Below are 21469 nucleotides of genomic sequence, written 5' to 3' on the forward strand. Positions count from 1 at the left end.
GTATTTCGATCAGGAGATGGGCGAAAGTATCGCCTTGGGTGGTTATACATAGCTAGCAGTCTTTCTTTGGCACCGTACATCTAGGAGTGGAATAGGATTACTAATAAAAATATTTCGCCTCTGTAATTCTGATATTTCGAAGGATGCAGAAGCACCATCTAGCAACCAGAAGGAACGAATGTGTCGTCACTCGTATTAATGGCGTGCATTTTGATCTGCCTGCAATAAATAACTTAAGTGATAAAGAGTAACCCTGTAATAAGCAACTTACAGAAAGTTATGTCTTTTTAAATTTTATACTTCTTTGTTCAAGTCGTGTTTAATGAATTTCTTATATAATTTGGATAAGCTAATGTGGGTTGGGGGTTGGTCGCAAGGCTAACAACCTTACACCGTAAAAAGGAAGATGTTTCGAAACCTCGATCAAAGCCTCGGGCAGACGGACCGAATGGAAGAGGAGAATTGAGCAGGCCATGGACCGAATATGGACCGGAGAGCCATAGAAGAAGAAGAAGAAGAAGAATGTTTGTCACGAAATGTCTTTAGTGGAAGATTAATACCTTCGTGAAGACGTGGCAGATTCTTGTGTAGTTTGTAATTCTGTTTGTAGGGTTGATTTATAGATGTGAAAGGTGCTTTAAATAGTTGTCGTTAACGTTTCCTTCGTGTTTCTTCACCGCGTCTTTAATTGCATAAAGCGACCACGATCAGGCAAGAAGTATTCATTTTCTCATGAAGACATATGTAAATCTGGTTGAATGATGGTGTAAAATGGAATCCATAATGGCGGAAGCAAACTGTAAGGTTACCGGTTCGTCAGTAATTTTACTGATGTTTCAAATAAAGATGCAGCAAACAATGTGGTTGTTGAAGATTTCCGTCTTCTGGGTTGTTGCGCCGTGTAGTATGGTCGATGTTTGCCAACGTTTAAGTATGACCTCTGAAACGTTGGTAAACATCGACCAGATTACACAGCGCAACAACCGAGAAGACAGAAAGCTTCATATTCACCGCTGTGAAAACCTCAAATCATACAATGTGGTTGTTTGTCTATGCTATAATTTGCACAGTGTAACAGTTTGATTTTGAAATTAATATAATTCGAAATCAATACAAAATTATGTTAGTCGAAAGTATTTTAATCTTATTAATCGCCTGGGGAGATATTTGGGCCTGACGAGATATACTGTTCCTTTTTGTATTGGATGGAATAGTATACTTTTTCTTAAACATATTTTAATCTTTTCGCCTTTTGTCTTTTAATGTTCAGTGCACACTTTGATCCTAGAATGGTCTTTGATCACTTTAGTACAACAATGGCCTACGTCGAAATAAAATGTATTCTTCTATTTTACCATTATCATCTTAACAAATGGACACCAGTTTGTTCTTCCAAAATTTGTTTACTTGTCTTTTGGGAAAGCGTGTCTCTGGAATTGTGGGAAGTTATTCATTGCTACTGAAAAAAAACAAGTCATTTGAGCTTTGTAGGATTTGAGGTTTACACGGCGATTAGTACGAAGATGGCTGTCTTCTGGGTTATAGCGTGATGAGCCCTGATGATGGAAGCAGCAAGGAGTTGTGAAACGTTTATAAACTTCCACCATACTACACGGCGCTACAATCCAGAATAAAGCCATCTTCACTTAAGTGTTCAACGTGTTACTGTTTTATTAAGGGACAAAACATTGTTTCTTCCCACTTTTCGATCAATTCTGGTTCACCCCATTGACCCAAAGATTAGTGTACTAGCCTCCTCAAGACGGGGGTAGAGTCAACACTCGGAACATTGTGTATGTCAAATATACCTGAGACAGTGGGCAATGTCTAACACAGTAGCCTTATTAGATCTCATTAAGATTATTAAGTTCTGAGGAGGCTGTTTGGGCCTAAGAAACAGGACGGAAATTAGAGAAAATTACGTCACAGCACATTCTTGCCGTTCGCAGGGACACGTTCTTGAAAACTCCTGCAAACGGTAATACCATGATGCGCAAAGTTCAGAGCTTATGGGAAAAGATAAGACAGGAACCGGAAGTGGTTTATTTTAATGCACTATCCTAGCGGAAGTGACGAAACAGAAAACAATGCCAGACTGCACCGCTACGTTGGGATCGTAACCAGCAAAACAACGGGAGGTCAGAGTCAAACATGAATAGATTTCTGAGGCGTGTGGAAAAGTGGGTTTACATATCCAAGTGATGTGCGCATGTGCATAGCCAGCGTATCACCACGTACACAATTGTTAGTGAAGGTTTGACAATTGGGCATGATTAGTTTATTACAGGATGTAGCAGTTGCAGGCAAAATATACATTTGTAGGAAGTCGAAGCATAAACTAGAGTTGGATGTTTCTCTCTATCTTTGTCCCTTTTTTCTCATTTGTTTTAACTCCCATTCTTCCGCTTTGTGCCATACATCATCATACCGACGGTTTAGATAATGAATTGAGCCGATCGGAGGGCGAGGTACTGTGACATATTTCTTGACGCATCTTAGTTTTTTATGCGTTATGTATACCACATGTCTTCACTGTCTGAAACACATTTTGCATATAGAGTGAAAAACAATTTTTCTCTGCTCCATACAGCAAACAGATTGCTTCCGCAAACCGTTCAAAAAAGGATGATGGAAAAGAAATGCTTTCTTGGAGGTAAAAGCCGACACATTATATACAATTATTCTGCCCCAAAATGTTCTTCTGTCATCCTATAGTTGCTAGAATATCCAGTGTATGTAATGCATGAAACGATTCATGCCCACCGCATAAAGCGATCACTACGTTGTTCGACGGTGGTAAATAATTGTGAATATCTTTGACGTCACAGACATCAGTTTTTCCATCCAGAATTTATTGAAAAGTAACAATAATTCAGCGTTTCCTTAAGTGCACTCATGTATAAATTTAGAGGTTAAAGTACTGCAATGTGTTGTAAAAGACTGAATAGCTTTTAAAAGTCAGTGGTAATACGTATTCATTAGATTGTTATTATAAATAATCATTATTTTAGAAAAGAACTAATGAAGAACGGGCAATATCTCTAGCTTAAAGTATTGTGAATCGAGGTTGTCAGGATTGTAAAGCCGAGTGTCGTAACCAACGTTTCGGAGGAGTATATCGCCTCCATCTTCATGGTAACCCAGAACACTACAATTAATATTTCCACCGTAGTAAAAACCTCAGATCTCACATTGTTTTAAATCTTATTTAAAACACTTTGTGCTGGGTAAATTTTGGTTTTAATGGATGTAGATAAACAGAATGTCCCAAAAATGTATACTGTAGGCTGTGATTTCTTATCACATTTATTGACATACTAATTACACGTGTTTTGTCACTTATGTAACCAAATGTACCTTCTCCTTCCATGCACGCACCAGAGCCCTCTAGCCATTCAGAAATATTAACAACTGCGTAGTGAAATTAGTAGATATTCCTTGGGTGGCGGTGGTAAACAAACACACTATATAGCCAGCATATGATGACAGATACCAACAAGAATAAGAATAAGAAGTAGAAAGTTAATTCATATAAGAGAACAAATACATACATACAGATAGCGCTGGGCTTCAGGGTTAGGTCCAGATTGCCCTTATCGTGGAGATCGCAAAGTTATACACGAGGAATTATTATTTAGTGCAGCCCTCACTTCGAAACACCCTGTAAAAATTTACAAAGTTTTAAGAATATAATTTGGAAACGTAATTAACAGTTCAACACCATGCCTAATCAAACCCTTATTTAATTCTAATGATCACGCAATTCAGTCCCCACTGTCGATTTTTAAAGTGACCCGGAAACTTTTATGAGTTTACAGATCGACGTTTCGACTCAGTGCTCGAAGCCTGATTTCTTCTAATTTGTGAACCTGAAACTTTTTTAATATCGACCAAATTTAAGTTAAATGTTTAATGGTAAAGTGTCCAGCACTATAAATGTGCAGACTATGCATTTTTGCTGAAAACATGGCCGTGTAAACGGATACAATTAAGACTGCCGAAACGTCGGCAAATTATTTTGAATGTTTTCCTCGTTGCTACGATCTCTCATATCCTGGGTTATGGACCAGCCCTGCAGCCCTTACATATGTAGAAACATGAACAATGAGACATTAGTTAAAGGAAGTAGCATTAATAATGTGTTCAGCATAAAGATAAACTTCAGAACTTCAACTGACCATGAGTAGGTTTCTCATTAACATGCGGACATTTCACATAAGAAGTTTTTGTGTGGTAAATTATCTGATTGCTACTTGTCAGGCCATTCTTGTTGCATTAGTCTATACAGAGACGGACAGACAAAACATTATACAGTGCATAGTTTTGTACATGTGTGTATATTTGCGTGGAAAATAGACCATTTGAGAAACCTGAACGTAGAGGATTTTAAAGGGACGTTAGGGAAATTAGTTATGAAACGATGAATTAAATTAAATTGCTTTAGGATAAGGCGTATTGAGGGCTGTTTTTGAAGACGGTAACAGACCTTGGGGTTTTATTAAAGCCGGAAATTTCTTGATCAGCTGTGGAGCTGTCAAACTTTCAAGGAAATTCCTCCATCGTGTATCAAATGATATCATCACCGTAGGCTACTCTCTTAGCACACGTATTGAAGTGCTGGGTGGAATCACATTGCTGGTAATGGTAAACTGTGACAAAGGATATGCTTTTGTTGAACAAAACAGTGAACATACTGATTTGAAATAGTAGGGAATTCTATTTCTGGAGTGAGAGGTGAGGTAGCGTGAAGCTAACAACTAACTCCATTTAATACCAAGGTTCAGAATACGTGGAGTTTTACCTTAATTTTCTCTGTTCGTCTCCACGATTCGAAGTCAACTGTGCCTTTGTCATATTATGGGCAATTTAATGACAGCTTTCCTTCAATATATTTGATCAGTAAATTTAACACCTAGTGTTATTATATGCTATACTAGCCTTTGCATGTTCTGGATATCATAGCTCGAAACAAAATTTACCTCAGATTGTTGAGAGTCATCGTGGTTTAGTTAGTGAATTGAGCTTCTACGGACTGGAAGGATCAGGTTTGATTCCCGGTAAAGGGATTACTATTTTCTTTTCTTGACCGAGCTCTGAATCTCTCCTATTCTTCGATTTACCTCCATGCCCCACACTTCTTTGAGATTTGGTGATCACAGATAAGGGTAACGTGTTCAATACGTCTGAGTCTTCTACCGAATGTCGATTTTTCCCATTTTACGTGCCAATAAATCGGCCGAGTTCGAAAATGTGTGGATTTTATCTCCACGCCGCGAGATTTCACGGTGATTAGGTGCAGTGATGTTATTGGTTTATGGATAATGGCCGCGTTTCCACAAACATGAAATAGAAATTTTAGAATAACGAGACTATACTCAATTTTTAGTTTCTTTAAATTTTGCAACTGAGATATATTTTTATCTTATTTAGTGTTTTAATGTGGTTTTACTATTAGGATAAATGACTTCTTGAAATCAAATAAGATTTGTTTTGAAATGTCCGCACGATATTTTGAGACCATTTTCCAAATTGAATTTTTTTTCCATTCCTTATGAATAAGGACGAACGCATTCAGGTTATTATTGACTGATACAAATTTTATATATTTTTTTCGAGACCGAATGGTGATCTTTGACTTCTGGTCTTATCTTTCTAAATAAATTATTTAACAATAAACACGCCCCTGACTACTAATGGAGGAATGTTGCAGCTATAGTTCTTAGATTTGACTGTAAACTTATTTGGGTTTCACAAATATGTACCAAGGCTTAAAAAGGAGCTGACATGAGAACGCCGTTGTACTCTGTCGTGTAATTTTTGTTGTGATACTTGAAACTAACGCTTTTACGTTTTAACTCCATACGATGCCATGCCTCTCCTTTAGATTGCCTGAATTTTAGAGGTCATTTTTAGCCGCTCTTCCTGTAGAGAGAGGATCATCGCAATGCTCTGGCCCTCCGTCTAAAGGAATGCTGTCTATAATACAGGTGAGAGAGATCGAATCGGACTGCAGCGCCAAAAAGACGAAGGGGGATACAGAGCAGAAGAAAGAGGAAGAGAAACGAGGAGCTGAAGGACAGGAAGTGTTTGAAGAAAAATGTTGAGGATAAGGGGGAGGAGAAGAAGAGTGGAAAAAAGAAGAAGAAGAAAAACTGACAATACCAAAGTGGTTTCATTACACGAAGTTTTGGGAACAAAGCTGTCTTTGTGTTTGTCAGCGTTAACTACACTCCTTCATGGCAGCAACTAAATAGAAGAGTAACGTAATTTTTGTTATCGGTGGATAATATTAAAATGAGTCTTGAATAAGTGTGAATGTTGGCTGAATTCATTTGGCTCAAGACAGGGTTCAGAAGTGAGCTGTTGTAAAGACTATTGAAGAATATTGTAAAGATATTTTATTGTTGCCAGGGTTTAGCTTTAAATATACAAAAAGAAAGTTCACACACTGAGAGCAGAATTGTGATTCACCGCCATACTAAATAAACTCGTCTGGCTGACATGGTTTTGCAACCGAGTATGTAGTCTAAAGGATGACGCCTGCTTAACACCGTTTAGATTACATGCACGACCGAAGAGTCGGAGAAGTTGCCGCACCATCACGGCGTTACGTTTGCTTTTTGATTAAGTCTTTATCTAGGAAATAAAACCATTACTCATCGGAGCTTCTTCTAGAAGGAGTGTGATTAGTAAAAAGCAATATTCGGGAAATTGGTTGTTTGGGCATCGGGAGGATTTTCATGTTCTTCCTCAGTACCTCCAGGTAGATTGTCTGACAGAATCATATAAGTTGCCTCCATTGGAGGATGTCATAAGTAGGCCATGTAGCAGAAATAAACAATGAGAAATGGAACAAAATGGAAATAACTGCCATAACAAAATCTGGAACAGAAGAGACCTCTTTGTAGATACAGACTCAGATTGGAGGATAATATTAAAGTACACCTTAAAGAAATAGTTTGTGAGAAGTTCAAATAGATTAATGTGACTTAATGCATGAACCAGTGATGGGCTCATGTGAATACAGTGATAACCTTTCATGTTTTATATAAGGCGGGAAATTTCTTGACCAGCTAAATCACCGTCAGATTCTCAAGAGAAACCCTTCCCGTTGAAGAGAGGTAGTTGATGAATATAAGGAACAGGTATAAAAGTTTTTATCTTTGTGGTATTTTAAGTTCTCATTCAAGTTGAATGTGTTTGATAAATGCAGAGGAAAATAACTTAGCTAAGGAAATGTATAGTAACAGAGAAAATTAGAGAAATTTGATCACTTCACGTGTACTTAGCACCGTATATCAAATGTCATGCTCGAATCTTAACCCAGATGTTTATCTGTTTCATGTGTTTCTTCTAACGAATTCAGGGATCATACCTCATATGTCATTACTGTTTCCTTCCACATTCTTCTGATTCAAATTCATTATTGAATGTTGTTTGACAAAGCATCATTCAACAGTTCAAGAATCAATCAAGTATTCTATCAATATCTGTTTAGTTGATGCAGACCAGATGTCTTTGTACCATTAACTCTCGTTTAAGAGCTACTTTAAATACAAGAACAATATATATCATTGCAAGCAATTCAGCTTGCATAATGAACAAATAAGACAGCCAGTTACAAAATGTAGTACACGAATTGAAACAATTATTATAAACATTAAAGACAAGAGAGACTAATGTAAGTTAACAGAGAACAATACAACCAGAATCTTGAGACATCTTAATAGTAGGGTATAGCTCTTGGTATTCATAGAAAGTGGTGTTGATTTTATATATAATCATTTACATTATAAAGCAATATATCTTACACCCTGTTTCTCCATATATGATTGGTAGTCAGAAAATACATTGACAAGACAGGTATCTTGAAGTTATCATTGAAGTTTCTACACGGATAACACAAAGTGTTTTATGATCCATAAACTGTTTTTATACAAACTCCCCATAGATGGTGATATTTGTCATACTGAGGAGTGAGTTTCCCACTTAATGGTACCTGCACCTTGTCGTGGTGGTGGGGCTCGAGTACCTCAGTTACCCCAAGAGCTACTGGTAGGGCCTCCGTAGCCAGATTGGTCGAGGGGGAGAGGCCAGACTAAGAGGTACCCTGGTCCTCCAGTTTGGGGGTTGGTCACAAGGCTAACAACCTTGCACCGTAAAACGGAAGATGTTTCGAAACCTCGATCAAAGCCTCAGACAGCGGACCTAACAGAAGGACCGAACAGAAGAGGAGAATTGAGGAGGCCATGGACCGAATACGGACTGGAGAGCCATAGAAGAAGAAGAGGATTGAGTTTTTCTATATTTTGTCTACAGAAGTCAAATGTTCTGTCCTGTTCATTTTACTGTTCTTCCAATGTTGCAATTAGATAAATTTATAACATCCTAAATAGTTCCCGTGCAGTCACAACATTTTAGAGACCAAAGCTGATAATAAGATGGAAAGAGCTGTAAGACTGAAAAAACAAAAATAGTTACTTGTATTAACAGGGGGTAGAGAAACGTGTCCCACAGTCTCCATGGGGGGTCTATGTACATAAGTAGTTTATGCATCGTGCAATGGCATTATATAAATATATCAACATTCACTCTATATGTATACATAAAATAAAGTTTAAGTGAGTAACTTCAAGATGCATACTCACACAAACTCACTTTCTAACTGCCAGCCATACATAATACAAGACTGTCACGACAATAATCTCAACTGTCCCATTCTGATACACTCAAATTACTTCACATTCCAGCTCTACTGTGTTTGATCAAATCTGGCATCCAAAAATTTATCTGTACACAATTTTGCCATTTAGTTACACATAATTGATCCAAATTGCATATAATATTAGAAATTAAACTGTATAAAGAACACATAATATAAATACTATAAATATGTTTTAATAAATATAATTGTTTGTGTACACAAGAATAACTGTCAATTATTGAATATGTTAATTCATTCTGAATACAGAGGCCATATGAACAAACACAGTTGAGTTCTCGTTCCACTTTCCTCGTTTGCAAAAAAAAATATTATTAAAACAAAAATAATCACGCAACTTTCATACTGCAGATTCTGAAATGCAACGGACATTCCATCTGCACCTAATATAAATTATTTTATCAGGAAACGTCTCGTATCCTGTCTACCGAAACACTACAGGAGTCCTAAGACTCTCAATTAGGCCATGTTATAATATTCTGCTAACAAATGAAGTGTGAGCCCCATCCCATAAAATGAAAATGTTACTGGAGTCAAATTTAATCTTGTAACTGAAATGTAATTAAACATCTTCTCTCACAAAAATAAATTGTGAGTACTTAGAATAAGCCAGACTGAAAATTTTAGTGACTACAAATTTATGGTTAATTAAATCCTCCTATCCTATGATACAGCGTATTTTATGGGCGTGAAATATTGTCTGGCGATGGTGGTATTTGGTATTTGTGTTATTAATTCCACAGGTGGAGTTTGTTTCTTATCCTAGGGTAGAAAACACTCCTTGTAAATGCAATAAACAAAGTTAAATATATGTTAACATGTAAATAAATCTTTTCACACATTATGGAGCTGACACTTCATGAACAACTGAAGAAACATAACAGCTTCTATGATTGGCTTAAAAAAGGCAGTGTTATAATTTGATTATTAAACAAATAATTTCAACACATATTTCTTACTACTGCAGAATTTAAAGACAAGCTATTTTTTTTACTAAAATTGCATTGTTTATTTAATATTCTAGTTAGGTGCAATGAAATTGGTGAATTGCAGACATGAACCCATGTCTAACTATTGCTCTGAGTTCTGTACTGTTTTGGCATATCACCATGACAGTGAAAATACTGAAAGAGTTTGTAGACGACAATAGATTTTAGTATATATTTGTTCTGAGGTTGTGTGCATCAATTCAAATGTGTTATGATTCTGCAGTAGGAGAAAGATTCACCATTGTTACTATTCTGGGTACAAGATGAGGCAGTTACAAATAATTGATCAGCAATGTTAATAAGACACTAAACCTTCCAAGACCAGTTAACTGTATTTATAGCAACATGGAAATCTTCATTTTCTGTTACATATCTGTGTTCAGAGGCTATTATGAAAATAAATAATTTTCTATAGGATAGAACAGTGAGCACGGTGCCCGCGTTGTTACGGAAAGAGGTTATACCGAATAATGAAGGCTGTTCAACCACGAACATTATAAGATCAAAGCACAGATCTCGACTTACTGATGCCCATCTTGACAATTGTTTGCGAGCAGCAACATTGTCCTACACTACCAAATTTGAAAAACTGGCTGATGAAATGCAGTGCCAAATAATCACACTAACTTCCCACTTGAGTAATAATAATTGTACTTATAAAACTACGTATTTTTGATTGCGTGGTTTCTTGTATGATTAAACGTCGTGTTGTTTTGTGTATTATTTGGTGTCCATACGAGATGTCTCCATTACAAAGATCACTTCATTAATGTTATTTCTCCATTGTATGCATGATATAAGCAATGTGCATACATAACAATGCAGTGAGTACTGTCATGCAAAATGTTCTTTGAAAAATGAATACTAGCTTTGTTGTCCCATTGCATAAACCAAGCTGTAATTAGATGAGCCAAAATTACTACTGCAGTGTGCAGATACCAAATAAATTTATGCTAAAAGTATAACGAAAGATATTTTCATGTGAAAAGAGTGTATGTAATATGTTTTTTAAGTCAAAGGAAAATGGCACTAACAAATGTGAACTCATTTCAACTAGAAGCATGTCTTATCAACTGCTTCATGTTTTGTACCCAGAACAAAAATATTTATGATATGTCCACAGCAAATATTCTTTCAGTTTTGTTGCTCGTTACCAACACAGCATTGATTAACATGTTTTAAATGTTGACCAAACATGAGGTAGGTTTCTTTTATTTTTAACAATCTTTCTGTCCATTTGTTTCATGTCTGAAATATTCCAAGGAATTCTGTTAGAGTTTGATATTAATGAGGTATGTAGTGAGTACTGAAGGAAAATTTTGGAGGTACTACCAACATTTAATCCGTTCTTAACACCAGCATTAGATAGGTTCGGTGACCACATTCACACTTTATCACTTCATCTCATCAAATCTTTGGTTCTACAACCCAGTGTAGGTCTTGGCCACCTCTTTCGGAGGTCACTTGATCTATTTCAACATTTGGTAGTACCCCTCGGATGAGCGATCGGTCTGTCGCGAGGCCTCTACTTGTACACAGGACAGCACAACACAGAAAGACGCGGACAAACATCCAAGCCTTGAGTGGGATTCAAACCCATAGTCCAAGTGCACCAGGCCCATGCCTCAGATCACATGACCACTATGACTGGCAGTTTATCTCTTCAGCTACAGTGAAAGAGTCAGTGGAGAGCAGTTGGGTTCGCCCCAGAGTAGGTCTGCACACGAGAAAGTTTTGTGTCCCTGTCTGGAATAGAACTCTTAACTTATAACTAAGCGCTATACTGCCTGAGTTATATTGGCTTATAAGAAAGACTTCAGTACTTTTTATTTCACACATTTTTCAGTATAACAAAATATAAGGAATAATTGTTCACTGTAAACTATGATGACTGCAGCGTAATCAGCTTGTGATAACAGATTTACATATGCAATACATGAACATCATGTGATATCAAATAATCATGTGGGATCTGAGAAACAGAACATTCTGTGCCTCTGCACAATTTGAAAAGTGAATGCAATGACTGTAATTTATTGCTGAAAAACATAAATTAAATTAATAATACCAAGATGGAGGGAGTACAACAATATATTTGTATCCAATTTCACAAAAAACTGCTTAAGTACATATTTGTAACTGAGACAGGAAATGGACAGGTTCACATAGTGTCACAAGGAAGGAACCATCTTCTTTTAAGACTCGTGAGTGTTGGTAACGAAAAATCATTCAAGTTAGCAGGTGATAGTTATGCTGTAGCATTGATTATTGTGTGGTGAGAGCAACCAACCAGAGCCAGTCTGGTACCATTGTTCTGTACATTTCCGCACTTCCTCTAACAAGTGTGCTAAGTTGCTACTGTTGATGCATGTGATGTTTGACTTAAGACATTGATACTGAAATAAATGCTCAGCAGTATAGTTCAAAACTTTTAATGGTAATCAATCGTGTGTAATATTCTCAGCATTACCATTCATAAAAAGTGGAAGCAACTCTAAACATTGCATCCTTATAGCTGTCTCACTCTACACAATGAATTCTTACACACCCACCATCTTGTATGATTCCAAATTCAAAGATTTTTAATGTGGACTTATCTCTACATTTATAATTAAATAATAATAAAACTATAAATATTTTGATATGAGCACCTAAATTTTGTTTTTCACTTATTTTATATTCTGTCTGTGTATAAAATATTTCTCTACATGAAAATGTTGCAATATGAACTACTCTTTGGTAAAAATTTTTAAATATATAAATCACACTTTTTTGTTTATAGAATCTCTTTGTCATGTTGATTGGTGTTTATGTAGTTTTCTGAGTTATAAAACGCATTAATTCTCAGAGCATATGAGTTTGTGGTGCAGACTTGAGGCCCTTGGTTCGTTATGCACCCTCTCACAAACACTTAGCACCTCAGCACCACATGTACAAAAGGGGACACCACATATACAACAAGGGGAATTCCCACTGTGACAGTTTTAAAATTATAACAAGATATCACTAGAATGTTATAATGAGTTAAGAAATGCAGCCAAATTTTATAGTGAATCATCTTGCTTTACTTTAAGACCTGATGAAGCGTAGCGCATCAGGGGAGTGACCACATAAAAGTTTTAGAATCTTCACTGAAAACATTTAATAACAGCAGGTTCTTTACCTGACTTTTAAGATAATTCACAACAATAAACCATGTACGACATGTAGTGTTGTCCTTTTTATTCAATGCTACTTTTATAGGAAGTTCAAATTCTGTTATTGAGAGTCTTGTATAATCGGGTTTCTCTGTTTTAAAACAGAAATGATTTGTAATTGTCATCCAACATTGTACATAGATTTAGCTGCATCAGAAATGTCACAGATTAAATGTTTATCTAAAATGATAGAAAGGGATACAAGAGAAAGGATTTCTGGAATTCACTCTTCTTAAGGAAGAAGCATATGGCATAATTAAAATTGAGAACCAGTGTTACAATTTTCAGGAAGCTTCAGTAACTTACTTAAATCTGAAAATGAATTTTACTTTCGGTGTTTTATGCACTTACATGAAGTGCATACTTTTAAATAATAATAGGGATATACTGTCAGCCAGCCTCTCTGTATGTCTGTCTGTATAATCTCAAAAATAATATTTCCCAAATGAATTATTAAAGTCTACACTAATATATTGGGTGATTTTGTTTTCAGTTTAATACAAAACATTTATTATTACAAGCTTGTAGGTCACAAAATGTCTATGATCCAGCATATTATTTAAATTTTGTTTAATAAATAAATAATTTTATGCTATAAATGTTTAGCCTCGATTGTAAGAGATCTTAGACTATTATTTGTACTGTAAAAGATACTACTAGTCCTCCTGGTTTATGAAGCAGGACAGTTAATCAACTGTTGTAACATACAGCTGCACAGACATGCAGACAGACTTTTGCTATGTAAAATCTCAAGGTATGAACTAGAAACAGGGTGTACAGTTGTCTTCTATCCATTTCTATACTCTGAACAGATTCAGAGTATAGAACTGGTATAGAGCAATGTTTGGAAAGCCTAAATTGTGAGTATGAGGTGGGTCACCATTCTTACACGGTAAACCCATAGTTGTTAGTGACTGGTGAACTGTGCATCAGGTTCTTCATTACACGCGGCTTTATATGTAGCAGCCGAGGGCCGTGTAAAACTCCTGTAGGCAGGCCAAAAGCTGGACAAATGTGGGCCTTTCCTCAGGCACTCCAAGCCAGCAGCATGCCATCAGTGCAAACCTAGAGAAAGAGGTTATTTGTAAGCCCATGCACTTTCATAACTGTGTGTACTTGGTGACAGATTTTCTCATGCCTGAAGAAACATGAGTTCATTGCAGATCATTTTGAAGCTAAGATTTTTATAATATAACACAGATAATCCATTTACTGCTGTAACCAAGTATAATTGTTGTCATGTTGTCCTTTCTTCATGCCATTATAGGGAAGTTTGTTTTTGTAATTATTTGCCTCCAATAGACAGAAGCTTTCCAATTACAGGAGACTTAGACGATATAATAGAAAACATGCCTGCTCTATGAAAATAGAAAAACAGTTGAAAATTCTGCGTTACTTACAGTTCGTCAGGGCAGTTGATTGGCTGTGAGAGACGATACCCATCTCGCAGATAGGCTGCCATCTCAAAGGGGTCCACTTCCACATATGGCTGCTGTGCCAGTGTTGTCAGTTCCCACAGCAGAACTCCAAAAGACCACTGCAAGAATTTCAAAATTTTCTGTATTACTGAAACGAATTTTTAGATCCCCAGCAGCTTTTGGGCCAAATATAACCAATAAATTTCACATTAATAATGTGGAGATCATCTGCAAAACAATATGTGTTTTATCCATTCACGTGCCAATTTTTGTCTGTAAGAACTCCTTCTGTTACAAAACTTCCATGGCAACCATTTGAGCTGTCGCTTGTGTCTTTTCTATTTAGTTAGATGACTATATATTAACATATGCAGTAATGCATGTGACAGCTACTGTAAATGAGACTTTAATCTTGTCATGTGCACATCCTTGAATGCGTTTACACCCAGTAATCTATCTTTGAATGTGGTTTAGAGTGAAAATCTCCTTCTTTAATTTAAATCTTCCTGACACAGATTTTCCTGCTCTACTGTTTATGTAACTTCACGACGTAGCCGGATAACAAAGTACGTTGTATTGTTTCTATGCAATACTCACAACGTCTGAGGCGCCTGTGAATTGCTTGTGAAGGAGGCTCTCTGTGGCCAGCCACTTGATGGGTCGGTTCTCGTTGTCACCCAAGCAATAGTAATCTGCAGGAAACAAGTCCCGTGACAGGGCGTTGTCTGTTACACGTACCCTCAGCTTCTCATCCACCCTGAAACACATTTATTCTCAGTAAAGGAAATTTCCATTTAAGCATTTATATGTTTACATATCATATAAATATAAAACTACATATAAATATGTAGACTATCGCAGGCTGTTACATGCCAGATTATTGTTTGATGCATTACAAAGTAAATGGAAAATGGCTTTCATCAAGAATGTTAGAAGGATAACTAACTCGTTTCCAGTATTTTATTGGTTTGATTCTCACCCAAGGAACCAACTATCTTATTCGAGTTTTTAGTGATTTAAGTTAGCCCCTTCAGGCAAATGCTGGAATGTTGGGGGGTACCTTAAAGTAGGACATGACCTCCATCTAAATCCTCACGTACACAATTTTGTATTGTAAAATAACAATCACGAATGATCAAATTACAGTAGTGCTATTAAATCCTGTAAAATTTAATCCTTCAGAACCCCATATGGAAAACTCCAACGGTGAAGGCTTTTAATATTTGTTTATTATTATTGTTGTGTGTGACCTCTTCCACCCCACTTACATAAAAGCCTTTGGGGTGGAAAGTGATGTTTTCTTATTTACATGCTATAAACCTCCCTGCTGTTAATGCATTTTCAGAGCTCTATGCAGGAGGTTTTTTATGGATTACAACACTAAGCTGTTTCTCCCCAAACACATCTACAAAAACCATCCTACAACCCCTCAAAATCAAAACCTGGTGCGTTTGTTGAGGTCTGACAGATAATCCATTACTGCAAATAACATCAGAGGACACTTACCATGAGGGATGAGATTTTGCATCATCATTGCATAGAAAAATATAAAGCAAACAGGTGGGGTTCAAAACCAACTGCAAACTTTGTTTGCAGTGAGGAAGGAAGCTTCAGTTTTAAAGTTAATAAATGTAATAGAAAAGACTAGTACATAGATCTATGAGTCAAACGAAAAAGTAGAGAATGAAAAAATGGAGAAAGAAAGACAGCCAGAAAAAGGATGGGAGAAGGAAAATGGAAAATAAAATAAAGATAAAGCAAAGAAAAAGAAATCTATATTTATGTATACAAACTGAAAGAAAAGGAAGTAGATGTGGAGAAAGTAAGAAAGTAAGAAAGAAAGAAAGAAAGAAAGAAGAAAAGGCAAGAGATAAAATAATAAAAAAGGAAACAGTGAAAGAAAGGGGAGATAGAGAGACAAAGAAAATAAATGAAACCATGTGGTAAAAGGAAAATAAAAGAAAGAAAGAAAAAAGGGGAAATTGTAGGCGGAAGGACGAAATTAGCTTCGCACCTGTAAACTGATGCATGGGAGGATAATTGTTTCATAATCAAATGTTGACAGAGATAGTACGTTAAGCGTACACATTTAAAAAAATTCATCGATACTTTTAATTTTCAATTTCGATCATAACGCGTCAGACTTACACGCAGTTGCGCGTGGCCAGATCTTTGTGGCAAATTCGTTGGCTGTGCAAAAACAACATGGCTATCACCACCTGTATCGCCATGTCCACGATGTCTTGCGTGAGCAGCGTGTATTGCTCTTCTCCTCTCTGGTGGCAGTTGTGCAAGAACCTGAAACAACATCGCTCTCTGTGAGATTTCATTGGATCTCATCACCAACGCTGTAGTAAGAGTCAAGAGTCCCTACCGAATTCTTCGTTGGTTAGTATTCAGGCAACTCTCGGTTTACGAACGAGTTCCGTTCCAAGACGTTGTTCGTTATGTGTATCTTGCATTCCTCAGGTTTTACGATACGTATCATATGCGTTAGCAGCCATTTTAAAGCATTAAAACCATGTACTAATTATCATATAATAATTTTCTCATAATTATTATAATAAATACATTTTTAAAAGTTTATTTATTTAAATCTCACAATTATGTTCACTATATGTTTGGCATTTAGTTTTATAAGGAACTCTATCTATTGGCGACTTAAGAAATTTTGAATGAATTGTGACCTTCGTTATAGCGAATGTTCGTAAATCGAGAGTTGCCTGTATTTTGATGACACTGTACGAATCTGTCAAGGTCAGAGGAAATGGTCGCGTTTGAAATGCCTACTCCAGTGGAGTGCTGGAGCACACCTTTCCAAATAAACGTATTCGCATTACAAACCAGTGTAGAAAAGACGAAGGGAAATGGACATTTTGACTGTTGGTAGTCTGAACCACACTGGTCTTACCTTTTCAGGTTGCCTTTATTGGAGTACGGGTATACAAGAAGGGGCTGCTTTAGGTTGTCCACGCTGGCGGCCAGGACAGACAGAACGTTCTTGTGCGACAGTCCATGCAGCATGGTACCTTCTGCCAGCATGAGCGTCACCTGTAGCTTGGAGGCTTGGTCTGCAACATGGACAGCCACGGTTCGTATCTTGCACGACCACTTTCTGTAGTTATAATGCAGTGCCTACGCGTCTAACAAGATTTGTTCACAGTGCAGGCTGCGTCTCTACGTCGCACTGCTGGGAAATGCGAAGTCCAGATACTGTACATAGCCTTCCTCAGAAAAATAAAACAAAAAAGCAAAAGGGGATCGGCTGCCGCATTTGTCATTTATGGATATTTTGTTCAGATACATCGTATGGGGGCCATCCCGCTCACCTGACACCGTTTTGATGAGCACGTCGGTGTGTGTTTCCGTCTCTTCGTCAATGTATTCGCCTCTATATACCCTCCCGAAAGTTCCTTCCTGAAGAAGAGTTTGAGGCATGATAGTTCTTCGTGGCGTCGCTAGATCGCGCAGACGACTAGTAGGATCCAGCAGACGTGGGTCATGCAGCGTAACCTGTCGGTGGAGAGGGTAATTATTAATTTTAGTACCCAGTCGTAATAAATTATCCTACCACTACGAAAACAGTATGTTGGTTGTTGCGCATGCGCCATCGTGCACAAACGTAATTCGGTCCCTGAAATGTCACGCACGTCACTGGAGTTGAATAAGATAAGCAAGGGCACAGAAGTGATGATGTAGGAGAAAAAGAGACGAACAAGAGGGAGAAAATGAGGAAGAAGATGAGAAAGGAAGGCAAGAAAAAAGACGTTCGAGAAAAATCAGAACATGAAACAAAGAACATTGTTTCGCCATGCCTGCTTCTGTTTAGCTCAGAAACAAGGAGCAAACAGGAGATGAGATACAGAAGACATACTCCATCAGACCGTGGAAGAGACGAACTTCCAAATTAACGCGGTACCTTATGAAACGAACTTTAAGGAAGAGGCCACTGGGTCTCCTGACAGACGATACGGTAGTTTGAGTATATTGCGTGAACCTGGGGTGGGTTATTTATTTTTATTTGCTTTAATATATTTGTCACTTGCGATTTCCATCTGTGGACATCACTAAAAGAGCGCTTCAGGAAAGAAATTCAGACAGATGTCCATTATTTCAAGGCTAGAATATGAAAACTTATAGAAACAGACGAACTTCAGGATGGGATTAACTCAATAGAGAAACATATAAGTACAGAAAAATGGCATTAAATCTAAACGAAATGAATAAAATGTTAAAATTCAATTTCAAGATAAGGTGCATAAGATTTTATACTTTCACTAGTCGCTTTGATATTTAATATTCTTTATCAAAATATACAGGCATCTTATAAAGAATCAGGGCCTGAAGGGAGGAGGCCACTGGGAAGACCTAGGCGTAGTTGGGAGGACAACGTTGAGATGGACATTGGGGAGACAGGAATCGATGGAGCGAACTGAATGTAGCTATCTCAGTGTAGAGCCCGGTGGCAGGCTTTTGTGAACACGGTTATGAACCTTCTGGTTCCATGAAGAAAGCGAGCTATTCTTTGACAAACCGAATATAAATCGATTTTTCAAAGAATTTCCTGCGCCATAGAGTGACACAAGCATTCTCAATCGGCGACTACAAAAACAACAATAATAATTATGATAATAATAATGAAATACAAGGACCTTCTCATAGAAATACAGAGAATGTGGAAGGTTCAAGCAAAAATAATTCCAGTAGTTATAGGGGCAACAGGAACTGTCTCCAGGTCGCTCAGGAAATATTTGGCCAACATTCCGGGCGAACACGACGTCAGGGAACTTCAGAAAACTGCCATTTTGGGAACTTCATACATCATTCGAAAGACGCTGTCGTATAATAAAATAATATAATACATGTAATACATATTAAAAACAAAATGTATCCCGGAAATAGCTGCTGCCCTATGTACCTTAGGGACAAGGTATGTTTCGGATACATGGAAATACATACCCTATAAAGTGGTGAAGAGATGGGATAATAATAATAATAACGACAGAGTTGCAGTTGTAATATTGCATGACTCAATGATCTGGACAGTATTTCCCAGTTTATAGCTATCTTCTTGGAGTTATAATTTAAAAGAATCGCTCGTGATTCCAGTTGCTTCCCTGGTTTTTGCATCAAACAAATTTCTATTTTATTTGTAATATTTTATGAATCTCTCACATTTTTAGTGTTTTCATGCCGCCATAAAAGAGACGTTTGCTGTCCCATTCACCCCCAATCAATCCCCCCTTTGCCTGCACATACAGATCACTTTATGACGCAAAGCAATATAGTTGTAGACAGTAAAGCCACTTTGACTTGCATTTTATGACGTCTTCCCTCAAGAGGCGAACGCCGCCTATAAACACACATACACACCCTCCTGTCCCGCGCTTCGTTATTATTCTCTTTGTCTTTGTTTTATGACACTTATTTATTCAAGTGTTTTATGATGTTACTTTTTTCAGCCAATCTTACTTATTTCCTTCCATCGTGCTGTTCTTATAGGAATTTTTATTATAGAATGCATTTGTATTTATACATTATTTATATCCTTTAGTTTGTAGTCCAAAATCTTCTCGACGTTCTGTTAATCTCTTGGGGACTGTCAGTCGGTGAGGTTGAGGGCCGGAGACTTCTACCATCAGCTAGAGTGACTGCAGGTTGTGGGGTTCAAATGTTTGTCTGACTACTGTAATGTGTTTATCCTGTTCTCTCAATGTTAACTCATCACCGTGTTGGTCCAGACTCTGTAATTGGCCAGTGTTTGCCTTTCTCTACGGTAGTCTAGGTAGCGTCGTTTGACCACCTGTACGTCTGATATCTTTCAGCCTGTTTCACGTGCTCAGAACACGAAACCTTAACTTTCAAACTCTGTTGTCCTGAGATTCATTTTTAAAAAAATTCTCCCATCTTTGATTAATTCCTCCCTCTCTTGTAGGGGTTTCAGACTATATTTTTTTTGTCGTTGTTTCACCTGTCCATGCCATAAATCTCGACCATTTCATTCCCCTTAAATTTAAAGTACCAATACAAAATACAATATAATTTTTTCTATCATCCTGTTAATTAATCTTTCTGAGATCAAAATATTGTCCTCAGACCTTGTTCTCATAGCTACGCCCTCAATGCAAATAATTCAGGTCATATTTTGCAAAATATTATCCGGTTGGGGGACATAATGACGTAACAAGTGTTTCGGGAGCCGATGTTGGCAGCAATGGAGGACCGCTATGGGCTGCTAATGTTTCCCCAGCAACGCAGCGGAGTTGAGTTCTCTGGTAAATTGAATGTGTTGCGAAGCGTGGATAAGTAGGTTTAATCCCGAGTGAGTATCTATATCTTCTGTTTGTTCCTCTGTCTGTACCATACCGGGTGTCCCACATATTCCTTTCGACTTTTCGGATCGATTTAGGTTATAAATCAGAGTCGTGTTATACATGCTATCCTTAAACGTAACATTGCGGTTTGAAGGCGAATACTAGCAGTTTCTTCAGTTATTTTGTGGCATATCTAGTTCGGAAAACATAGAATGCTATAATTTTGCCTGTTATTGTGTAGGTTTACGAAACTTGACCTCTCACCTGAAGGGAAGAACATGAATTGAGGATGTATGAAAACAGATTACTGAAGAGAATGTTTGGAACTATAGGAGAGTAAGTTAAAGGTTAAGAAAATTGCACAATGAGGAGCTTCATATTCTGAATTCTTTTCCAAATAATATTATGTTGCTCAAATAAGGTGAATAAGATAGGAGGGACATGTAGCACGTACAGAGGTGATGCGTACGACATAATTGTCTGCATGTCCGAATGGAAAATACCACTTGGGTGAACACTGGATCATAACTTTAAAATTTATCTTAAAAGAAATAAGATGTGATTGCGTGGACTGGATTCATACCCAGGATAAGATACGCATTGTTCTCTTGTGAAGCTTCGATTCCATAAAACAGGAAATTTCTTACGAAGCTGTGCAACTATTAGCTTCTCAAATAAGACGATAGCGAATGATAAATTCGCAGTTATTTGTAAATAATCGATTTTGGTCTCTTCCAGGTTCTATACTTGCATCATCCCTGAGGAAAGCCATGAATATGTTATGATATATGATACTTATAAGAATGCTGGAAACAGATTTTCCGGACGT

At 37.2% G+C, this 21469-nt stretch overlaps 1 protein-coding gene and 1 long non-coding RNA gene across 3 annotated transcripts in view; one reads left to right on the forward strand and one right to left on the reverse strand.

Moving 5' to 3' along the window:
- LOC147873281 (uncharacterized) overlaps window positions 1-17384 on the forward strand; it is a 62831-nt gene extending 45447 nt beyond the window's left edge. Inside the window, exon 3 of the long non-coding RNA XR_015535957.1 lies at window positions 17246-17384. This is a non-coding gene — a long non-coding RNA (uncharacterized LOC147873281). The remainder of the gene's footprint in view (window positions 1-17245) is intronic.
- Window positions 3277-21469, reverse strand: part of LOC110835370 (inactive tyrosine-protein kinase Dnt) — a 170400-nt gene continuing 152207 nt past the window's right edge. For both annotated transcript variants that reach the window (XM_022075512.2, XM_087351884.1), the window contains exons 7-12: window positions 17656-17839; window positions 17238-17397; window positions 16475-16624; window positions 14924-15083; window positions 14309-14445; window positions 3277-13973 (exon numbers count right to left, since the gene is read on the reverse strand). In XM_022075512.2, coding sequence (XP_021931204.1) covers window positions 13862-13973; window positions 14309-14445; window positions 14924-15083; window positions 16475-16624; window positions 17238-17397; window positions 17656-17839 — 903 coding nt within the window. In that variant the 3' untranslated portion in view covers window positions 3277-13861. The remainder of the gene's footprint in view (window positions 13974-14308; window positions 14446-14923; window positions 15084-16474; window positions 16625-17237; window positions 17398-17655; window positions 17840-21469) is intronic.

The sequence above is a fragment of the Zootermopsis nevadensis genome, unplaced genomic scaffold (genome assembly GCF_977971745.1).
Source record: "Zootermopsis nevadensis isolate Lab colony 2312 unplaced genomic scaffold, Znev_1.0 Znev_ptg000020l, whole genome shotgun sequence".
NCBI lineage: Eukaryota > Metazoa > Arthropoda > Insecta > Blattodea > Termopsidae > Zootermopsis > Zootermopsis nevadensis.